This window comes from Diadema setosum, chromosome 8 (genome assembly GCF_964275005.1).
Source record: "Diadema setosum chromosome 8, eeDiaSeto1, whole genome shotgun sequence".
Taxonomy (NCBI): Eukaryota; Metazoa; Echinodermata; class Echinoidea; order Diadematoida; family Diadematidae; genus Diadema; species Diadema setosum.
In genome coordinates, this window is record NC_092692.1 from 9,718,361 (window position 1) to 9,741,223 (window position 22,863).

The 22,863-nt window shown below is 36.2% G+C and overlaps 1 protein-coding gene across 1 annotated transcript in view; it reads left to right on the forward strand.

The window, feature by feature from the left end:
• The window catches only part of LOC140231799 (uncharacterized), a 41,659-nt gene extending 19,603 nt beyond the window's left edge, over nt 1–22,056 (forward strand). Inside the window, exons 11-25 of the mRNA XM_072311953.1 lie at nt 1,330–1,465; nt 2,547–2,581; nt 3,456–3,683; nt 4,718–4,920; nt 5,612–5,676; nt 6,507–6,565; nt 7,154–7,210; nt 7,836–7,892; nt 8,825–9,007; nt 9,374–9,553; nt 11,271–11,400; nt 12,372–12,454; nt 13,771–13,896; nt 20,697–20,875; nt 21,383–22,056. Of these exons, the coding sequence (XP_072168054.1) occupies nt 1,330–1,465; nt 2,547–2,581; nt 3,456–3,683; nt 4,718–4,920; nt 5,612–5,676; nt 6,507–6,565; nt 7,154–7,210; nt 7,836–7,892; nt 8,825–9,007; nt 9,374–9,553; nt 11,271–11,400; nt 12,372–12,454; nt 13,771–13,896; nt 20,697–20,875; nt 21,383–21,569 (1,908 nt within the window). The 3' untranslated portion in view covers nt 21,570–22,056. The remainder of the gene's footprint in view (nt 1–1,329; nt 1,466–2,546; nt 2,582–3,455; nt 3,684–4,717; nt 4,921–5,611; nt 5,677–6,506; nt 6,566–7,153; nt 7,211–7,835; nt 7,893–8,824; nt 9,008–9,373; nt 9,554–11,270; nt 11,401–12,371; nt 12,455–13,770; nt 13,897–20,696; nt 20,876–21,382) is intronic.
• The last annotated feature ends 807 nt before the right edge of the window (nt 22,057–22,863 follow it).

A 22,863-nucleotide genomic window follows, 5' to 3' on the forward strand; every position in this document is an offset into this window, starting at 1 on the left:
AATTGTGCTGCATTCAAAAACATTTTAAACCATTTTTGTTCTTCTGCTGTGACTGTGCTTTTTATGCAGTGTGAATATGTTTGTGCTTACTTGCTTTTCTTTCTGAATTATGGGCTTGGAAAGTTGGTTCATTTTATTTGCTATTGTTAGGGTGCCCATTAATGATCATTTTCTTTTCAAAGAGCAAAGGAACAACATCTGACAGCAAGAAATGGTGTTGACAAGAAACGAATGGCAATGCTAGTGGCATAAATGTTGCTGATTTTTTTTTTTTTTTTACTGCTCTGTGAATACATCAACTTTGAAGAGGCTCTAAATCAGCAGTTTCACTGTGTGAAAATAGACCTGAGAGCAACTACAGCAATTAAAACTGATGACCAGATTATAAACAGAAGCTGTTTATAAATGTTTTCACATAACATGTTAAATTATTAGTCATCAACATCCTAATTATTCTTGCATGACAGCAGCTTACAGGAGAATTGGCACTTAGTGATAGCAATCTTAAAGATGATCAACAACATGATGAAAGTGCACATAGATTGCAATAAATATCAAGAAAAATCAGGAAGCTTACTGCTTTTTGGCTGTCATTAAACCAACAAGCGTGGTTTCCTGTCTGCCTGCAAAGAAAATTGCTGCATTTATGTGACTGTACTATGGGCATTTATTTGTTGATATTTCTTTGCTTAGATTTGAAGAATCTGTTAATAATTTCTGTTTTCCAAAGCAAAGCATATTTCCCACAAGTCTGCCCAAACAACATGACTATGTTCAACAATATAACTCAAACTGCATAATAATTTGCTCTGCCCTAACCTCTTCATTACAAACAGTCTCCTCTTTGGGATGAGTTAGGCCTACTAATGCGAGTAGCAGACACCAAAACACAGACTAATTTTGGAAGAGGACTTTTGCAGATTTGAGTGTTTAGTATGATATAAAGCAATTTCTGAAGATTTTGGATCTTTATGCCTTGATGATTTCTTTTTCTTTTTTTTATAGCTCATAAATATGTCAAAGAAGCAAGCAAAAAGTTGTAAACATATACAGTGTACATAGATGGCTTCATAGAGCTTGCGTGCTGTCTTGGTGCACAAATTGTGACTTTGGCCTCGAAGGGGTTAAGAAGTCTGAGGATCAATGGGTTGATTGAGGACAGATTTGCTGTGTGGTGCTGTGAGCATGGTGGTTTTTTTTTTTTTATATATTTGCGTGCTCATGTACAAAGATGAATATTCATGCTTTGCGTGGATGAATATTCATGCTATGCAATGATGAATATTCATACTTTCTCTCCATCTCATCTCTCTCTGTGCGGATGAGCAGAAGGTTGCTTTGGAGAAGATTGCGGAGAGGATCCATGATATCTGGGGAAAGATGGAGGATGCAGCAGCCAAGTCTACCGACATATCCCCCATCAAGTCACCCGACAGAGATGGGATTCTGCTCAGCCAAATTGAGGGTGAGAGAGTACTTTATCCTTTCATTTCTTGTCTTCATCAATTCCAGACTTCTCCTTTAAAGTGTACCAATACTCTGGAAATCAAATTTGTGTATAACAGCTACATGTAGAATACACACACACACACACAATAAAAAAAAAAAAAAAAAAAAAAAAAAAACCTGCCTTAATTCTCCTGTGATAACCCCTGAAAGTATATATGTTATGATAAATCAGATCATATCTCTGCAACAATTTGGCACTTGTGCTCCGCATGTTTAAGTTCCGCTCCGTAATTGCCAGTACTGATGTGTGCGCATTCTAGCTATACGCGTATGTTTTTACGAATAATATCAAGATTCCATGTCAATCAGTTAGCTGATCTCACGCACACATTGCATATCACTATTGTTTATAGAAGACGTATTTGGAGAAAGAAATAGTGATAGCATGATTGTTCGATTGAAAGATTTGGGTGATCATCTAGTCGATTTCAAGTTGTTTTTGGGTTGTTGTTTTTTATATTCTCTTCAAAATTTACATTTAAACTCCAATAAATATAAATGGGAATGACAAAAAAAACAACTTATTTTGCAGAGGGCATGTCTCAAGTATATTCTTCAAACATAGCAAACATAATACTCGGGGTATTGGTGTACTTTATAGAGAGATGTTGTTCAATATTCCAGTGAATTTAGTATGTAACAATTACAACCGTATTTGTATTAAATTGTAAAAAGCAAGAAGGATTTTCATGAACCTGTTTTTGAGGACACATCAAATGATTTGTACGTGAAAGGCATGAAAAATAATTTTGGTCAATGATTTTGCAACTTCCTCATTTTAAGATAGCATTGCTATTAAAGTCATCTATACAATCCATACTTTTTTCTCAAAGGAAATAGATAAGTACACTCATTTTAAGATCCATATCAGGACATGGAAGGTCATCAGCAATCTACACTTAACCTGATGAGAAACTTGAGAGGTGATGGCATCATCACCTCAACTCACCACTCTTATCTCATGACGAAAAATAATAACAATGTAATATAAGCAGGGTAATAATCTCTGGTAAACTGTTGATCATGTTACATTCCAGGATCCATCGGTACAGCACATCCGTCTCCAGTACCGGTAAGTCAGCAAGTGCCGCTGACCTGTCATAGCCGATACTCCTGTCAAATTTTCTACACTTGCAAGTGTCTTCTGCACCCTTTTCATTCTATTAAATTACTCTAATGTCTATGCATATTACATAATATGAGTTATAGCAACAATGCATCCAATTGTCAGAAAATTTGTTGACAGTTGTTGGGGATGGGCAGGGATGTAAACATTCAGTAATCTATTCTCGATGCAGTTGATTTTGAGGAATTTCTCGTTGTTTTCAGGTTTTCTTGTTTATCGTAAAAATATAATTTTATCATTGAGATATTCAGAAAAGGACAAAGTATAGAGATTGGTAGATAGAGCCAGAAGAGTGGAGATAGAAGGAAAAATGATATGAATTTATATATTGTATGTATGCGTGTAACTTGAGCTGAATAAATGTAAGTTTTGATATACTGATGAAAGGTGTTTAAGTTATGATCATGCAAGTTTTAATGTGCTGATACTGGTTAGAACACAATGTGCCCAGAGGAGAGAAATGAAATGAAATGAAATGAAATGAAATGAAATGAAATGAAATGAAATGAAATGAAATGAAATAATAAAATGAAATGAAATGAAATGAAATGAATTGGATTGACTTGAATTACACTGAAATGAATTGAGTTAAATTGAGTTGAATTGAATTGAATTGAATTGAATTGAGTTGATTTGATTTCCACATCCTGGGGTGGAACACCCTGTTCAGCAAAGTGGGTTGTCATTCTTATTGAGAGAATACCTTTCTTCAAGGAAAACTTTTATTTGTTACTATATTTTTTATTGATATTGTGCTGATTTTTTTTTTTTGGAGCATCAGAATACAGTTAGTTGTTCTTTTCTTTCCATGCAGATTCAGGTGGAGTCAAAGAAAGGCTCTGCCCTCAAGGGCGATAAGACCCGCCCACAGACCAGGATGTCCCTGGCCAGGGCGCGATCGGTGGCCAAATCCTTGACGGAGTTCGAGGAGCCCCTTCCGATGCCCTTTGCCAGCCCGCCCCGGACTGCTATCAGCTCCAATGCACCCCACCTGGTGTACCACCCCAAACCAGTCCCTCCCCCAGCAGTGCTCCCCCTCACCAGGACTGTGAGTGTCTGTTCTCTTTTTCTTCCTCAGGCATAAAGTATTTTGTCCCTTCTCAAGATGTCATTCATGCATTTTGATGATTCTCACACATACTGTTCTCTTTTTTTTTTTCCAAGTTCTTACATCTTTTATCTGTGCCTATTCACTTTATGATCTATGACTAGCACAATGCACTTACTCACTAATTCAAAGTATTCAGTATTCCATATTCAATAGTTTATTTATTTCCATTGAAGAAAAATACATGATACAAAGCAGTACACGTGTCAATTTGACTTTCATCCAACTTGGAAGGACAGTTCAATGAACACAATATAAAATATTTGCACAAATGTTATTACAGCAAAAAACAAAAACAAAAACAGGAACAATGCACATTTTGCCATGGTAACAAAAAAAATGAGTAATCATAACAATGGAAAAGAATGTACCACTGAAAAGCTAAGCTTGTATGCTCTTGTGCTGAGGTTGAATGATGGTGTGCAGGAACTCAAACTGAATGAGTGAAATGATATTTCAAGATGGTCAACTCATATATTTGCTCATAGAATGAAATTTAACTTGTTCATAACTCCAATGTAGAGGCAGAGGGACATAACTCCATAGAATTTGCAAAGTGTTACTCATCCTTTTGTTTCAGAACAGACAAAACAAATTCCATGTCCCCTTTCCTCTTTACAAAGGTGTCTGACAGTAATTCTATGTTTTATTACAAATGGAATTCAACCAATGAAATGTACCATGATTATGCATATATACGTTTACCTATGAAGAATACCTGGGCCCTGTTTTATGAAGAGTTATAATTGATTATATAGTTGATTTCTATCATAAGTCTATGGCAGCTTGTGTGGTAAGGGAACTTACAATCAATTATATCTTTCTATAAAATGGGGCCCAGTTTTTGTGCAAAGTTGTGACAGAATGCAAAATGTTGCACAGTGAGATCCACTTGGGAATGTTAGCACCATTTACTCAAAGTGTACATGTTCCAAAGGTAGAGTTTTGATTTTATTTATTGTTGTCTTAATCAGAACCATGAAAAGTTCTACCCACGGACATCCAGCAACTGGAACCCAGACAAGCCACAGAAGACGGAACGCACCCTCCGCATCGTCAACCAGATGAATGTCGCCAAGGAGACCAACCTCCTGGTGTACAAGCGGAAGGAGAGCAACCGGCGAAAAAGTTGTCAGAGTGCCATGAAGGTCAAACCAGCTCCCGGCGGTCTCAAATTGTGAGTTGTCTCATAAAGTCTCTTGCCTACTACTATCCATGGTAACAGGATTTCAGGGAGGAAAAAAGACATGGCACATAAAACAGAATATTTCCAAAAGGCATTAACTGACATCTTCCATTGGTACATAGGTGGCTCAGGTTCGTGCATTTACATTAACCAAACTGGCATCTGCCACAGTAAAATTGGTGTTTGCAAAGTGGTTCTCTAGTGGGTTCGCTTGCATCTAAAGATATCAAGCAAACCACCAGATAATAGATCAAAACTTGGGAAATGTCTCATTAGTTAAAATTAGGATTTCACCAAAAAAAAAAAAAAAAAAGAACTGATACAAATACTTGCTGAAGTTGGGACCAGCAAATAACTCACATTTGGAATAAAGGCCAACACTTTTGAATGTAGTCAATGTCCATTTAAAATGTCAATTGTTGTATGCAACAGTTTGATATCGTATAACATGAGAGAACATTTTTTTTTTTCATGCTGTAATATTTCATGTATAGCCAAAATATGGCAGTGATTTCAGAATATCATATACACACATGATGTGTTTGTGCAGTTTTGCATTTTATGGGTTCTTGTTTTTTGGTTTGTATTGTTAAATGAAAATGACCGCAATCTTCTGTGCTATATTGAAAATGGTTGTGCCAGCATATATGTTAACCAAATGCTATTCTTCCTATACCCCCAGGAGGAAATGGAAGAACGTTTGCAATGCCATGGCAACAGCTCAAATCACTGCCTTCATGGGATCCAGTGAGTATACCTGTTGCAGGGTGAATGCCGGCATTCACACCACCTTTGTACAAGCCCCCATGCTCTAAACAAACTCATAGGAACCACCACATATTTGGACTTGTGCAAACCACTATCTTTTAGAAAAGTCACTTCGATTGAGTGTTTCTATTCAGTCAACATTACACAAGTTTGTTTGCTGTAGTGTATACACTTTATATTTTGCAAGCATGATAATTTTGCCATCGAAGTCCACTGCAAGGAATGCAGAAATAAGTAGGGTATCCCTATTCAAAAAAAGAGGTGGTGATTTCCCAGCTTTGAGGTGACATAATTTCATTACCGTGTATGAAGGGAGGTAATACCTGTAGTATTTTGTGAGTTGTTCACTTCATGAATATTGGTCAGCTGGCAAAAATTTTTGGAAAATAGAATGATCACAAAATATATGGCATACGTATTGGTATATCAGGTATGGTGCGCAGCTAAAGATGGATTAAAAAATGGAATGTATTCTACCATCAAAGCTTTACACTTGCATAAGTTGTATGCAATATGGTATATAATGTGGAATATGTATCTTGTGGAATATGACAGTGATCCCCTGTGAAAATCTGTGGAGAGTTAATGTGCAGAAAACACTTGAAAACAGAGAAATTACTGGTGCAAAATTCAGAGGGGGAAAGGAGAAATTTATTGAATAAGATGAAAGAAGCAAAGGTGAAGCAACTATAAATTACTTGCACAATATATATTGCTCTGTAAACTTTTGATTGTGACATTATGTGCACAGAATATGGGCCACACATTCACCTGTACTGATGTCTTTTATGTCTTCAATGCATTCACAGAACACGGAGGAAAGGGTAAAGTCTTGGAGAAAGATGAGCCAAGGTGGAGAAGAGTTGAGGTGAGAAAAATTTCAGTCTAGAAGAGGCACTCTTTCTGGGAGATAGTCAATCTTAAGTAAACCATCAAGTATGACCTACCTATTATTATATTTTACTCTCCTTTGTAAGCATTTTGGCAATTTCATTTTAACCCTTTGGTGTTCATATGTAATTGTTTTTTTTGTTTGTTTGTTTTTTTCGTTTTTATTCATTGCAACTGATCGACAAATTGTCCTACATCGCTGTAGATAAGCACCAAATTGATCAGTGTTTAGTCGTAGCCACAATAAAAATCGTGGACGTGCATACTCGAGCAGGATTTGTCCCTATGACCTCCTAATCACCGGACAGGCATCTTTTCTGTTCTTTTGATTTATGTTTTATATAATATTGAAGCATTGAAAGTAGCTTATGATATTTCAAGATTTTATGGAAAGAAATTTATATTTATAGGTATTTGAAACATTATTTCATATCGAGGCATTAGAAAATGTATGCTTAATGTACAAATGACAATCAAAGCCTCTCTCTTATTCAGTCAATCTGCCTCCTTCTCTTCCTCATTCCTTTTCCATATTTTGTTTGCTCCCTGATATATGTCTATCTAGTTTGTTCTTGGAATGCTGAATTCTGATCGTGTGACCGAGAGATGCGATGCAGCACGGGTGAGTATCTAGAGGTAGAGAGAATAGTGTCATGAGTCACAAATATGTTGTTGGCTGTAGAACAAAGAGAGTCTTATTTCTTTAGTAGGGTCTAGCAGTGATGCCAACTACTTGGTAGTATGTGCATTGTATGTATGATTGTTTTCTTTTATTCAAAAAAAAAAGAAAAAAAATTGTGTGGATATTTTTGGTATGCAGAGGCTAGCAGACCTGGCATGTAGTCATTTGTTTCTTCTTTTTTTTTTATTCTGTGGTAGTTTTATGTCTGTAGCATGATGTCAACTTCCATGGAAAAAAAAAAACAACAAAAAAAAAAAAAAAAAAAAAAAAACAACCAAACTACTATTGGAATGAGATTAACCTTCAGGAAGAAGGTGTCTAGATACAGTGTATATAGAAAAAAGGCTAGACTAAGTCAACCTTACATTTGATTTTGTCTTGTGATTCCTTTTTCAGTGATTCTTGCTCATCAAGAGAAAACGAGAGGTTATACACTTCACCTCTTGAGGGCAGAAAAAAGGCCATATAAAATCAGATTTGTTTTGCTTTGTTTTGTTTTGTTTGTTGTTGTTTGTCTTCAAATGTACCAATCTACACATGTATATAATATTTTCTTTTCCTACAGCACTTGGGGGAGCTGGATGTAGTTGACCCTTTAGTCATAGAGGCTCTATCATTCAGGGTAAGGCTGATCTTTCTCTTGAATTACATTGATTTCATAGTATATCCCTTATTTTTCTTCCAAGAATCATTTGGGGTGGAGGTTGCCATCAAAGTGTGTTAATCAAATTGTTTGTCCATATTATGTATGTTTCCATGTTTTCCAAGTATAAGTCATTCCTTGAATGCAAGTGATATCTTCAAACTCTTTTCTCGAAGAGAAATTGGATCACTTTTGTCTCTATAGTCACAGGGTTCATACAGGTCATGGAAAACCTGGAAAGTCATGGAATTTGGCCTAGTCTTTTTCCAGGCCTTGAAAGTCATGAAAAACTTATATTTCCATCAAAAGGTCATGGAAAGTCATGGAATTGCGAAAATTATAGAAGTTTATCTTCTGTTTGTGTGAGATGTGTATGTATTTCCTAGTCTAGTTGCTTCGCTTTGATTTGAGATCAGATTTTCAGTCTAATGTGTTTGAAAAAAAAAAATGATGAAAGTCATGGAAAAGTCATGGAATTCTGGGTGAAAAGGTAATGGAAAGTTATGGAATTTAATTCATGAGAAAGAGTATGAACCCTGAGTCAGGGCTCGACACTAACGGTGGCCCGGTGGCCCAGGGCCACCAAAAATGCACGTTGGGCCGCCAAAGTTTCAGAAATGAAGAATTTGGTGGCCTGATCGGGCCACCAAAAAAGGTCGGATGTTTGCCTTTGGGCCACCAAAAATAAAAGTTAGTGTGGAGCCCTGCTATAGTAATGTTATGTCTACTATGTTTGTTTGTTTTTAAATCTGGTCTCATACAAGACGCTGGCATATCTTTGTTGCGGTCATAAACTGATTGTGAGATTCTTTTTGAGTCCTATATCTGTATGTATTTATTCGTCTGAGGATTTCCATGTGAAAAAAAAAAATTAAACAAAATAAAACGTCTCTTCCCCCTTTACTGTCCAGCTTGCTAACGATGAGGACACCAGGGTCAAGTTTGAGGCTGCCAGATCCCTGATGTCCATCGGCGAGTGGACAGACCCTGTGGTCAGCCTGATTGTCCAGTACATGAGGAAAGGGAGCTATCAGGCTAAGAGGGATCTCGTCGAGAGTATGATCAAGGCCAGAGGCAATGCCTTGCTCAACAAGGTATGGTGATATTTGTTTGTACTGCGTTTCCTTCTTCTTCTTCTTCTTCTCCTCATCATTGGTGTTGTTTTTGTGTTATTATTACTGTTAATTTTTATTTTTGATGATGATGATGATTATTATTATCATTATTAATATTACTATCAGTAGTAGTAGTAGTAATGTAGTAGTATTAGTATTAGTATTGTCATCATCATTATTATCACCATCATCAGTATCATTATAATAGTCTTCAACTTCTGCTTATTTTTTTCTTCTTCTTTTCCTTTACCATAGATGGAATTATTTGTCATGCTTTTTTTGTTACATCTCTGTTGAGACCTTTAACAATATTTTATTTTCCTCTTTGTGTACCCCTTTTTCCAGAGTAATCCTCACATCAAGGCTCTGATTGCCATCCTGAAGAAGCTGTGCGCAGGCAGTGACACCGGCGACCTGGGCTTCGACTGCGCCGTGTGCCTGGGCTGCATGTGCGTGCAGGACAAGTTGGCCAAGGAGAAACTCATGGGGATCCTGAGTAGCAAGGACATCAACGTCACTGCCAGGGTGAGTGGGGCTCTGCCAGCCAGGCAGCTAGTCTCGAGAACCTGGGGTCATAGTGATTGTAGCCTAAATGTATTTTGCTTACTGTTCAATTGATTGATGAACACATTATTTCAATTTCAATCTGGTTGATTCACAGTACTGCCATTGTAGCCAAGTGGCTGAATTGCAGAGTGACATGCCGTTGTGTGTACAAAATTTTATAAAGTATCATTAATACATTAAAACAATACATAACGATCATATACACATGCACATATATTCATAATGATCGATAAAACTGTGAAAGAATAATAAGTTTACTTCAAGGTATGAAGAATACATACTAAGACAGCAACAATCAACATGAATAGAAATATCACTTGCTAACTTATCATTAACCAGATCAAAGGTGTAAGAATAATTGCATCTCTTTATGGAAAGGTTGGGGAGGATATGTCCATGACTGCCTGTGTTGGCAGTTGGAATTAAGAATATATAATTTTCTTGAAACACATGATGATACAATGTATGCCTTGATGTTGTTTTTTCTACATGTGTCTTTGTATTTCATTTCTAATGCTGCATGCTCATTACATGACTACAGTTCTTGATGTTGCAATAAGAAATTCATGTGTAATTTTCATGTTTTCAAGAAAGACGTCACCAAACAGCAAAATTTTCAAGGGCAAAAAATACAATTGTTGCCTTATTATTGTGTTTGTCATTCTACTGTAATAAAGTTCCACAGTCATATTTGCATTCAGGACTTTTCTGATAATGTATGTGCATAGCTAACCTGCCCTTTGTTTGAGACAGAAATTTTCATTGTCAAGTTTCATTGTCAAATTTGCCATGCTGTGAATAATTTTGACAGTTTAGACCTGCTCTGTTAACTCACACACAAAAAAAGAAAAATACCCTAGAAGTTGTGAGATGTAGATTGTTCTTCAAATTCAGCTTCTTGAAGAGATTTCTGTTGTCACACATATGAACTAAAGGGAAGAGAAAAAATAAAGAGATTTCAATAGAATACCAAAGTGTAATGTCACAGCCATTCATCACCAGGGAAACTGGTTGTAAACAACCTCACTTGGCCAAACTTTCTGTAAACATTATTGTTGCTAACCATGCTTGCACCTGGTTCCAACCTATATCATCACCTGGTATTCTATTGTTGTTGACAATGCTCGCACCTGGTTCCAACCCATATCATCACCTGGTATTCTATTGTTACTAGCCATGTTTACACCTGGTTCCAACCCATATCAGCACCTGGTATTCTATTGTTGTTAACTATGTTCACACCTGTTTGCATTTCAAGCTATAACAAAAGACTGTGACATCATCAGTCATTACTATATTGAGATGGAAAAAAAAAAGAAGAAGATAATTCAAACAGCCCTGGGGAATGTTTCATGAAGTCGAACTTAATTTAAGATTGACTAAAAATAATAGTATGCCACTGGTTTCTCTATTCAATTTCATTAGCCTAATCACTACTCATTTCAAATTATCATTAATGTTTACAGAATAATTCCATTGTCATTTAATTATCTTGTATTACCAGTGGCTACATGAAAAAAGTCTCCAAAATCTTCATTTTCATTGGAAAGTTGAGCAACATTGAAGACACACACAGCATACCATAATTTTTGGTCAATCTTAAATTTTAAGTTTGACTTAAATTCTTTGTGAAACACCCCCTGACGTCATGTTCCATGCCTTCTCCTTCTACTAGTCCCTTGAGATCCTGGTCCGTCAGATGCATGCCTCGGAGCCAGCAGTGGTTCAGATGGTCCTCCATCAGCTCCAGTTCTCTGCAGCCTGGAAGTACCGGGCTGCCGCTGCAAAACTCCTGGTCTACATAGGTCAGTCTAGCATCTGACCTCTCCTTTTCCTTTTCTTCTTCCTCTGCTTCTTGTTCTTCTCCTCCTCCTCTTCCTCCTCCTCCTTCTTTTCTTCTTATTTTTTCTTTTCCTTCTCCTTCTTTCTGTGTCACTGTGAAAATGTTAACTCTTTGTGGATAGTATTCCAAACTGCCACTTAATTTTTTATGTTTCCTCATGTGTAGGTATATGAGTAATATGTGTCATTTTTTTTTCTAAGTTTAGATGCAAAACATTTTAGATTGTGACTAGCCTGTGTATTTCACTGTATTATTTTTTGTTGCAAAGGTGTCCTTACTTAATCTCTTTCAGAATAAAGTGTACACTTTTTCCAGTGAAATTGAAACACACACAGGTGTTCAAATCATTGCATATATAAACTTGTTTAAGGAGCCATCAGTCAAAATGAGGTTTCCATGGTCTTTCCTTCTTCTTTTTTTTTCAACACAAGTGGAAAAATCAAATGTGTTTCGTGTTCATGGTTTTTGAAATAAGTAAAGACAGTGGCCTATTGTTGGAGCCTTTTCCAGTCTCTAAATCCAGGGCCTGAAATTTCCCAAAGAGTTAAATGATTAAAGTGAACACACAAACAGACCACATAAAAATGCTGCATAATGCCTCTTCAAATATTCAGAATTTAGACTGTGGTGTTTTCTTTTTTGAAAATGAATTCTTACATACTGTCAAGTTTGCTATTGACGAGTATGCACCCATGTATATCACAAGTCTTGCCTGAAAATCATGTCAGTTGTTGCATTGAAAATAAAAGATTAATGAATGATAATTGCATGGTAACTTGATCTACAAATGATATTGTTGTCTTCAGACCTATCCAGAGTGATATCTTGTCATCAAATGCAGTGATGATGAGAATTTGTTTGTGATGTTTTATGTATCACATCAAATGGTGCATCAAGAAAATATGTTCTTTTATGCCATCATGGCTGACACAGGTCCAAAGTGCATCGCAACGGAGGCTGAAGCACAGAATATGTTTACAATTCTGGACAAGAGGCTGTATGATGACCCGAGTAGGGTGAGTGACCTTTAACCTGCCAATCTGTCACTGAATTTGTATCATGTCAAAGGCAAAGAAAAATATGACAGCGGTTAAGTATGAGGAGTGTGAATGCAAAATAAGATAAACTACCAGCATTTTCTTCTTTTTTTCTTTTTTCTTTTTTCTTTTTTTTTTTGGGGGGGGGAGGTCATCATCAAATAAGAAAATAAATAAATGATGTAGATTTAGATTTAGATTTAAAAATTAGATTTTATTGACTCTATCGACCCCCTCTCGGGGTATGAGAGTACAAACATATTTACAATATATGAATACAAAAATATAAGTGATAATGTACATGTACATGTGAAAATAACAGATATATGAATAAATATGTTTACAAAACAAGGCGTAAAGGACGTTTAACTACTCTACCACTACATGTACAAACATTCACATCTACTTTACTTTCCACAAAAATACTGTCTTTCTTCTTTGGTATTGAAGAGAACTGAAACATAATAATTCTGACAAATTTGGCTAGTTTTTTCAAATGGCAAGCATTAGTTGAATTGAATAATGATACTGCATTTGTTACATAAAAAGAAAAATTTACAAAGCTATCAAATTTATCACATGTATTTCAAATATTTTCTTTGTTTTCCAAAATGGATATATCTGTTTTTGCATTTAAACTCTTCATTTGGTTATTTTCCTACAGTGACTACACATACATGTATATAGCTCCTTGAGAGACATTTGTCTGTAGACTATAAAAGTAATGGTGCTGGCATCTGAAATAGCCAGCTTATAGAGGATTTGATGGGGGGAAAAAAATAAGCTCTGGAGAAGTCTTTCACCTCCAAATCCCAATCTTTGTTGTCAACTGTCAATGCAATATGGAGTGAGAGTAAAAGAAGTTTGAGGTCAAATCAAACCTGTTGTTGCTGTATTATTACTATTGTTTTTGTTATCATTGTTGTGTGGAGGAACCCCAAATGATCATAAAGAACATTTGAGAAAAAAAGAAAAAAAAAAACATTGTTTCTTTGGTGAGGTAGAACAATCAGCTACACACCTTTCATGACCATGTCACATCTAGCTTAGCTCACGAAACCTGCTTGCAGTTGCACAATTATGGACTCAAGAGGGAGCTCTTCACACCCTAGCACATTCCTCCCCTACAATGTGTCAAATAGAGGAATGGCATCAATGCTTAAAGCTGCACGTAATTTTCTCGTACAAATCCCAGTCTCTCGAAGCTAGTGTGTCTGAAGTTTGTTTTTCTTCCCTGTTTCTTGAATGAAAACTGCATCATCATTTTTTCTCTATCTGCACCATGATGCATGTAGGAGGTGAGGGGCGAGATCGCCACGACGATGACCTCCCTCGGGATGCGGGAGAAACTGCTGGAGCTGGTGGAGAAGAGACTGTTCCATGAGGATGATGATGAGAGAGCCCATGGGGTGCTGGCCGTGGTGAGTTGGAGAAATCCATGACCAGTGTAGATTTGATGGCTGTTTAAACCTTCTTTTAACCCTCTGCATACCATTTTAATTTCCTGTCCATAGATGTGTGTGTGAAGTTTATGCACATTGGACTCAGCAGCACAGAAGGAGTTAAAGAATATGATACAGTAATGATGATTATTGTCTTATCTACCCAAGGTGGCCTCTTTGACATTTCTGCTAGTCTCCTACAAGGCATTGTCATTATTATTTCCATGACATTGGTAGATATCCATTCATACACCTGGGTAAAGATTGACAGAATGGATGAAATATGTTGTCTAAGATGTATGTCATGGGCATAATGTCAATACATGCAGATACAATTATGTAGATAATGATAAATGTGATTATATATGCATGTATGTACATATAAACACATGTGTACATGTATCTATGCATTGATGTGCGTATGTACATGTGTGTATGTTTGTGTACATATGTATGAATGTATGTATGTATGTATATATATATATATATATATATATATATATATATATATATATACACATATATATGTATCTTTTTATGTATGTGCATATGTATGTTGGAATGTATGTATGTGTGTATGTATGTGTGTATACAGAATGATTATATATAGGTCAACATGTCTCAGTGGCCCTTTTACATTTGAATGTATGTAGGTAAGTACCGTGTGTGTAAATGGTAGACGAGTAGGTTGGTGGATGATATATGTACACTTGTACATTGTTTTACACATGAGCTGTAAGTGAAGTATGTCTGTGTGTGCGCACTTGTGTGTATCACAACTTTGTTTTACCAAAAGCCACACTGTCGCCCCTAATCCAGTAATAACTCATTTTACCTGGTGTTCGGATATGTGTGAGGGACTGTTGTATATGATATTTTTCCTTTCTTCTGTACCAAGGAAGTTAAGTGCAGCCATTGCAGCTACTTCAGAGATGTAGTATCACTTTAGTGATGAATACAAAACTGTATACGCCATGCAAATCGGGAATTCCCAACTATTTTGTTAGTGGTTAAATTTGCAATTGTGGAGTACAGGACTAACGGAGGAATGTATGCATGCACGTCATACTCATGTCGTGATCAGAGTTGATATTTTTGCGTGCTTTTGAATTCTCAAGTAGCACCCAACTTGCAAAATTCGCAAATATATAAAGAACCTCATGAAATATTTAAGCGTACAAAGAAATAGATTAAGGCGGATATGAAACATGACTGCATTTTTCCTACTACAAAAGGGTGATCATAGAACTCCAACTCAATTCAAGTCAACTCTATATTAGTTTTCAGTAGAACAATGAACGAAAGCTCATGGCTTCTGGATGAATCACATTATTACATCATTACCAATAAATGATATATACACAGTTTTAAAATCAAATCTCATACCATTTTTATGTCACTCTGACAAGATTATTGTGTTCTGTGAAAAAATAGAGGCAAAGTGTGAATCGCTGTTAGAAAACTGTATTGCAGTGCAATATGAAATGGAAAATTTCAAAGTTTGAACATGTTTGTCCCATTTCATATCCCACTTCTTGTGTAGAGTTTCTAAGCTTGGGTTTTTGTTTTGTTTTGTTTTGTTAGGTGGTGTTTTTTTTTTGTGTGTGTGTGCAAATTCAGTAGGGAATCATTTTCCTAGTATGGCATCACAATTTGCTATGCATTTCTTATATGACTGCTATATAAAATGTCTTGTGTATAGCAGGGTTTTTTTTTTTCTTTTTTTCTTTTTTTACATAGGGCAGTACAGAACTTTGATATAAGTATTTTCCTATTGATCAAATTGCTTATCAAATTTGAGAAGCAAAATTATCTCCTGTTTAGGTTTAAAATAAAATCTACTGTTCCTAATCAGTGTTGTCAAATTCCAAATACTAATAGAACATCACTTCAAGCCATAAGGTACTCGTGGGTCATCTTTGTTTTCCTAGTTTGTACTAAATCATGAAGTTATTAAGCACTGGTGTAAGAGAAGGAAATACAAGTGCTTTTGATGAGATATGTGTAGTGTGTTGTGGAGGATTAAACAGTTTTGTTAAAAATCAACTCATGATATTGTATAAAGTATCTTGAAATTGATAGACTAATGAAGTTACCAACAAATGTCAGGTGATTATTGCTTTAAAGTTATGTTTATTTACATCAGTTTGAAATCATTTCATTATATTTGTGTTCATTTTTGAATAAAGAAAAATGCAGAAAAGAAGCAAGCAAACACATGGAATGTAGAGAAATCACTCAAAATAGAGTCCTTTATAACTTAATTTATAAACTAGACCATGTATGGTAAATTATTATTATTATTATTATTATCATTATTATCATTATTATTATTATTATTATTATTATTATTATTATTATTATTATTATTATTATTATCATTATTATCATTATTATTATTATTATTATTATTATTATTATTATTATTATTATTATTATTATTATTATTATTATCATTATTATTATTATTATTATTATTATTATTATTATTATTATTATTATTATTATCATTATTATTATTATTATTATTATTATTATTATTATTATTATTGTATATTTGGGATTTTTAAGGGGACATTACAAGTGAATAGTAAAAAACAAAACAAAACAAAACATGCATAATACAAGAGTATAAGAAATAAATACAGCAAGTCTATTTTCCTTATGATATTCAAAATACATGAAAAGTAAGCAGTGGTGGTGCTGCAGGTATTCTATGGAGGAGGAAGGCATGAGATGAAAATCCTTTTTTTTTTTCAAGTAGGATAGAAAGAGGAAGTGACAAAGGTGAACAGTTCACATTTTGCCATGAATTTATCAAACACAACAAATACTGCATCGTGATGATTGCATCGCTGTAATATGCTGCTTAAGATTGCAACGGTTCAGTTTCAAAACGTACAACTCAAATTTTGCTGATCAATCTATGTCATGACGTTCAAATGAATGAAGAAAAAAATCAAGTACAGTTGTATACCAAAGTTTTGATACTTGTGTTGTTACTATCAAGATATCTATGACCGAAATAACCACGCGAATTGGCTGTTCACTAAGTAATTTATCATAACACTGCTATCTATAGAGAGAAGTTACTATGGTACATCCAGCAGTTTCTCATAGATACTTCACTTATTGAAGTATTTAGATATCATATGCAACCATAATTTCTGAACAGCTAGCTACCATTTTACACAGCATCAAATCATTAGCTGCTTCTTTTCTGCTCAATTCAAAATTTGCCTGCAGAAATCCCCAAATAGCTCACATGTGACAACTCAAGTTCCCATGGACTTCAAGAATACTTCAGTTCCCGAGGGAATGAGTTCAGAAAATCTCCCCTCACCTTCACAATAGGTCTAGAAAATAGAGCGTTCCAGGACTCGAATGTAACAAATCCGCATACGTCACACATAATGTTGTACGATGTTCACAATAATGGAATCTGTAGCAACGTCGCTCACGAGGTGACCATAAATAATGTATGATGCTCTTGCGAAATTTCTGCTGTGGGGTGAAAAAAATCTTGTTCCCGTGTGTGCAGAATTGTTCAGCTTAGATTTATAAACTGGAAAAAACTGTTACACAATATCATCAACTTTAGTGTTTCGGATACATTACAAAAAAAAATGTTTGAAGATGATTCTTTTTTTCATTTCAAAATTTTATGTATGTGTGCGAGCATTTTCTTTTTATGCTGTTGTCTTTTGTCTCGTTTATGTATGCACGCTGACATAGCACAGACATCGCTGTTTGTGTAAGACCTGCTGTTGGAAATCACAGTCACTACAGATGGCACTTTGGAAATACTGTATATCTGTATTCTTTGTTTATTACTTTTTATTTTATTGTATTTAGCAGACTGGAGAGAGATGAACGAGAAAGATATGTTCGTAGTGGAGAGAGCAATCTTCGAAACAGAAAATGAGAAGGGTTTTGTAGATCAATTTTCTGATTTTCTTACGCGCAGTGTGCTGTCTGCTGTTAAGGCCTCATTCTTCCTCTTTGGTTCTGTGGAACCATGGACAGTAAGAGGTGGCGAGGAGGAAAGCGGGAAGCCAGCAGTTCTTGCCTTTGTTCATTCCACAAATTGCGCAACGTGGCTCACAAGGTGACCATAAATAATATTGCTCTTGCGAAATTTTTGCTGCCGGGTGAAAAAGTCTTGTCCCCGCGTGCTCCAAAAATAGCATTGGCATTCATTTGTCATGTCAAGTGTTCTGTTAATAGATTTGTGATGTTGTAACCAGTCCACAGCAATGTCTTATTGAAAAGTGTGTTGGAATGAAAGTGCTTCAATGTAATATATCGCTACAGATTCCATTATTGAGAACATCGTACGACAGTATGTGTGACGTATGAGGATTCGTTACATTCGAGTCCTTGAACGCCCTCTTTTCTAGACCTTTTGTGAAGGTGAGGGGAGATTTTCTGAACTCATTCCCTCGTGAACTTAAGTTTTCTTGAAGTCCACGAGAACTTGAGTTGTCACATGTGAGCTATTTGGGGATTTCTGCAGGCAAAGTTTGAATTAAATTGAAATGAAGTAGCCGATTATTTGTATCTGTAGAAAGATGAGAGAATATTTCAGTCATCTCTTGATATTTTTATGGTAACATGGTGATGCAAGTGTATAATTATGTTTATATTTCAACCTATACTTTAATCTGTTTCATCAGTTTCTGTGTAATCAGAAGAAAATAGATATTTAAAGGAAAAAAAAAAAAGAATCCAACATCTATTTACCCTTTAGTCGCACTGCTACAGTGCTAATATTCTGTATATGTCGACCCAAAATTATGTACAAGCACTGATAGTGACTGCTTCTAAGATATTGTTTGACCCAGTGAAAGATGGAGTTTTGGGTAGAACTTCATGAAGCTTGTTTCAGTATGATATCAGAGAGTGGTACTAAAACAAAGCAGAGGAGACAAGTAATACTCCAGTAGCATTTGTTATTTAAATTCTGAAAAAAAAATATGGCGTGAAATGAAATATAAAATGAATAGCATTCAGAATAACAAGGAAAAATAGATAAATTTGAAATGATAAGCAATGGGCATGAAATGAAATCATTTATGAAATTGAAATAAAATTTTAGATGGCATGAATTCAAAATTATTTTTGATTGAAAGAAATATGAAATATTGAGTAAGATGCATTCTTTAATTTCATTTCATTTATTGGTATTTATTTACTTGTAAACTGGATTAAAGAGGTGCAGGTGCATGTGTGTTGTTGGGGAGGGGGACTGGGGAAAGGGCAGGGGTAGTTTGGCCCTAATGATGTATTTGAAAATCCTTTCTATCAGTATCAAGCTCAAGCTTAAAATGTATAAAAGAATAGATACTATTATATCCCTGACAAATTTCTTGTCCTCTGATTGGTCGAGGGCATTGAAAGTGACAAAGCATATTTCTCCATGAAAATCCTAGTCCAACTGTTTCCCAAGGGAAATAGTAAAAAGAAAAAGCTATATCAGGCTGCCATGGCAACATTTGCTAAGCTCACATGCACCACCCTTGTCACAAGTGCATATTTTAGTGCATGAGACATCGTGTCACAGTACAGTTTTCCACCAAATGCACTGCATCTACGTGTTAAACTACATGCCTTCAATAGCACTATTTTCTGAGGGGTGAAATCACCTCATGCACATATTTTCAACCAGAACCTCTTAGACCTGGTATATTTGTATATTACCCAATACATAGAAAAAGAAATCATGTAAGTCTAAATAGATTTTTGCTTCATTACATATTGACTCAATAACTTTTCTTTTAACTTCTATTAAAGTAAGTCGGAAAAGGCAGCTGTTTGAGGGAATTTGGTGATGAATACCAGAGTCAAGTACATGATCATCAAGGGCTTAATGTGCTAATAATATCCTAGGCTTATTTTTAAATGGATATTTTTGCATGTTTATACGCTTCTTCCATAATTAACATTGTTGTGATAGCTTACAAAATAACTGTGTGATAGTGCTTTATGAATATTTTCATGTCAGTTGTACTTAGTACTGCATGTAAGTTTCTTCACAGAATGTAAGATTGCAGCATGTGCAGTTTTTTGTTTTCTTCTCTTTTTATGTATGAGTGTGTATTATGTGGGTTCTTGTGGAATTAGTGATGGGGGAAAAAAAAAAGAATATTAGTATGCTTCTCCTAAAGACCTGTACATTTGTGGCAAGATATTTTGAGAGGCTTCTTGCTATTAAGACAGGCAGATTTTATTTATGGAATGGAAGCATACAAGTGTAGTACAAGTTTGTAAATACAAGATTTTAAATTATCTGTTCCACAGTAGGAAAGAGAGGATGTATATTTCTTCGGAAGACCTGTTCATTTGTGGCACAGTTTTTTTTAAAGGTGTGCTTGGATGAGGGTCAGAGAAGATGTGACCAGCAAACTTCAATTACTGTATACGCCAAATACATGTATTTCATGAGGTTTTTTATTTTCATGAGTTTCGTGAGTCGGGTGCAGTTCACGAATTTAAAATCATTAGATAATCCTGCCATAAATGTGACATGCCCGCATACATTTCTCTGTTCAGTGCTTACTCCACAAACGTGCATTTAACCACTCGCAAAACTGTTGTGAAGTCTCAATTCGCGAAAAATTAGACTCGCTAAATATGTGGCGTATACAGTGTGACATGGAAGCAAACAGCCTGTGTTAACGAGCATTGCATGATAGTGAAGTGTATGAATGCTGGTGGAATTGGTAATGTTTTATGCCAAAGGACATGTTTTCATAGATCTTTGTCATGCAATTTCGTAGGGTGTGGTTGGGATGAAGTCGGAGAGGATCCAGAGGACACTCCTGGAGATGCTGGAGCTGGACTCCTGCGAGTACATCAGGATCCAGGTCATCCGCACCCTGGCTGACCTCGGCCTGACCAACGCCAAGGTCACCAAGGCCCTGCGCAACCTGGAGAGAACAGAGGGGGCACTCTCACGGTAAGGCACCTCAAGATTCGTGAAGTGATCTTACAAAATGATGGGGTGTCACCATCTATTTTCCAAGGTCGCTTTTGAAGAATGATGATGACCTTATGCACACACACACACACACAAACACAAACACAAAATGTGTAGGGCAATATGCCCAAAGACATCTTTCTAAATCTTGAACCAAACCTTTGCCTAGAATCACAGCATGCCACTTATAACATTTATCAGCCAGTCCACAGGGGGCATTTTTCATGTTATAGCACATATGATATTCTACTGACCTCTTCTGACAATATAATTTGTCGTGTTTGATATAGAGTGTCCCTTCTTTCTTAATATGAACAAAGGTAGCTGTTCATAACTTTACTCAGCGCTTTATTTCCTTAAAAATGATAATGTAGGATAGCATGCTAAGACCCAAGTAGCAGTCTTGAACACCACATACAATTGGTGAATCCCTTTCTATGTTTTCAGTAACTGCATTCTATTCTATTATTGTCTTTTCGAATTCAGAGAGTCAACCAAGGCCCTGAAGAAGCTCTACAGCTCCAAACAGAGGCAGTCTTCTCGAAGTCCTCACCGCTCCTCTGCCCGCTCCTCCATCCCGGCCAGTTCAGGGACCGGTGCGAGCCGGAGGGGGATGGCCACACCCCTCCTGAAGAGGGTGACCAGTGGTGGAGGGGCGCACCTGAGCATATGACTTGGAAAGTTCTTAGTTTTGAGGATTCCTTTATGGACTTCAAAGTCCCACCCCCACCCCTCCCTCGTCAAATCAAGACCTTGAATACATTTTGTGCTTTGTCAAGTATTGCTAATTGCAATGAACATGGAATCGTGAGCTACGCACAGAATCTTTAACATGGACGCAACGTCATTACTGACCCCAACCACCACTCCCCGCTCACCCCCTAAACTATCCCAGCTGACGCTGGAAATGTTTCCCTTCAAACCCGGATGCTAGTTTCAAAACCTAAATATAGCGACAGGCAGAGTTCTTTGATGGTGAGCCAAGGAAGTTTTTTTTTTTTTCCTTTTCTTTTTCCTTGTCATCTGCCATTGTGTCCAAAATCACCCACCGGTGGAATGTTTCAAGAGGCGCGCGTTTCAAGTAGTCTCAAATAAGCAGCATGAGATGTGGTTACTTTGTTGATACTTTCTAACTCTCATGAATGTTGATTTGTAACATGTACAAGTGGTCGCCGTTGCCTTGTTGCTAAATATAGCACTTCCGGCAAGTCTTTTTTTGGGGGGTGGGGTGGGGTGTGGAGAGGGAGAGGAACGGAGTGTGGGGAGAATGTGATGTTAATTTCCATAGCATAAATTGGCATTTTATTTTTGAACACTTGTAGAAAAAGTCTTTGAATGACGTCATGTTATTTAAGAGTGTGTATCATCACTATGGGTAATGTCTTTCTTTTTTTCTTTCTTTTTTTTTCTGGGGGGGGGGGGGGGAATGAAAATAACACCACACTTAGTTGTGTTGTCTGAACCAGGAACTGAAATACCAGGTATGGTCTCCCACATCCTTTTTATACCACCTCCTATACCTCCCATTGTGAGATGATCCATCAAAATATGATGTCCGGCTTTCTGCTCTTCATGTATATCTACTTGTACATTTAAATATACCTTATGTCCTCCCAAAAAATACAATCAGAATTTTGCATTGATAACTTCCAATATGATTAAATTGTCTAAATGCTACTTCAGGGTCATAGAATATAACATCTTAGCTATATTTTGCAGAAAACCCCATTCAATTTGGTTACGTGGTAACAGAGAAATGAGGATCATTGTAAAGCATGTCGTGGGTCTGATTCTTCCAAGTTTAGCACTTGGCTGCTCCTGGAACTGCAAAATGTGTGAACACAATGGACAGAACTTGGAAGGAAGGGATTCCTGACATGCTTCACAAAAATCCTCATTTCTCTGTGACCACTGAAGCAAATTGAATGGGGTTTTCTGTAAGATGTGGATAATAAGTTATAGTTTCA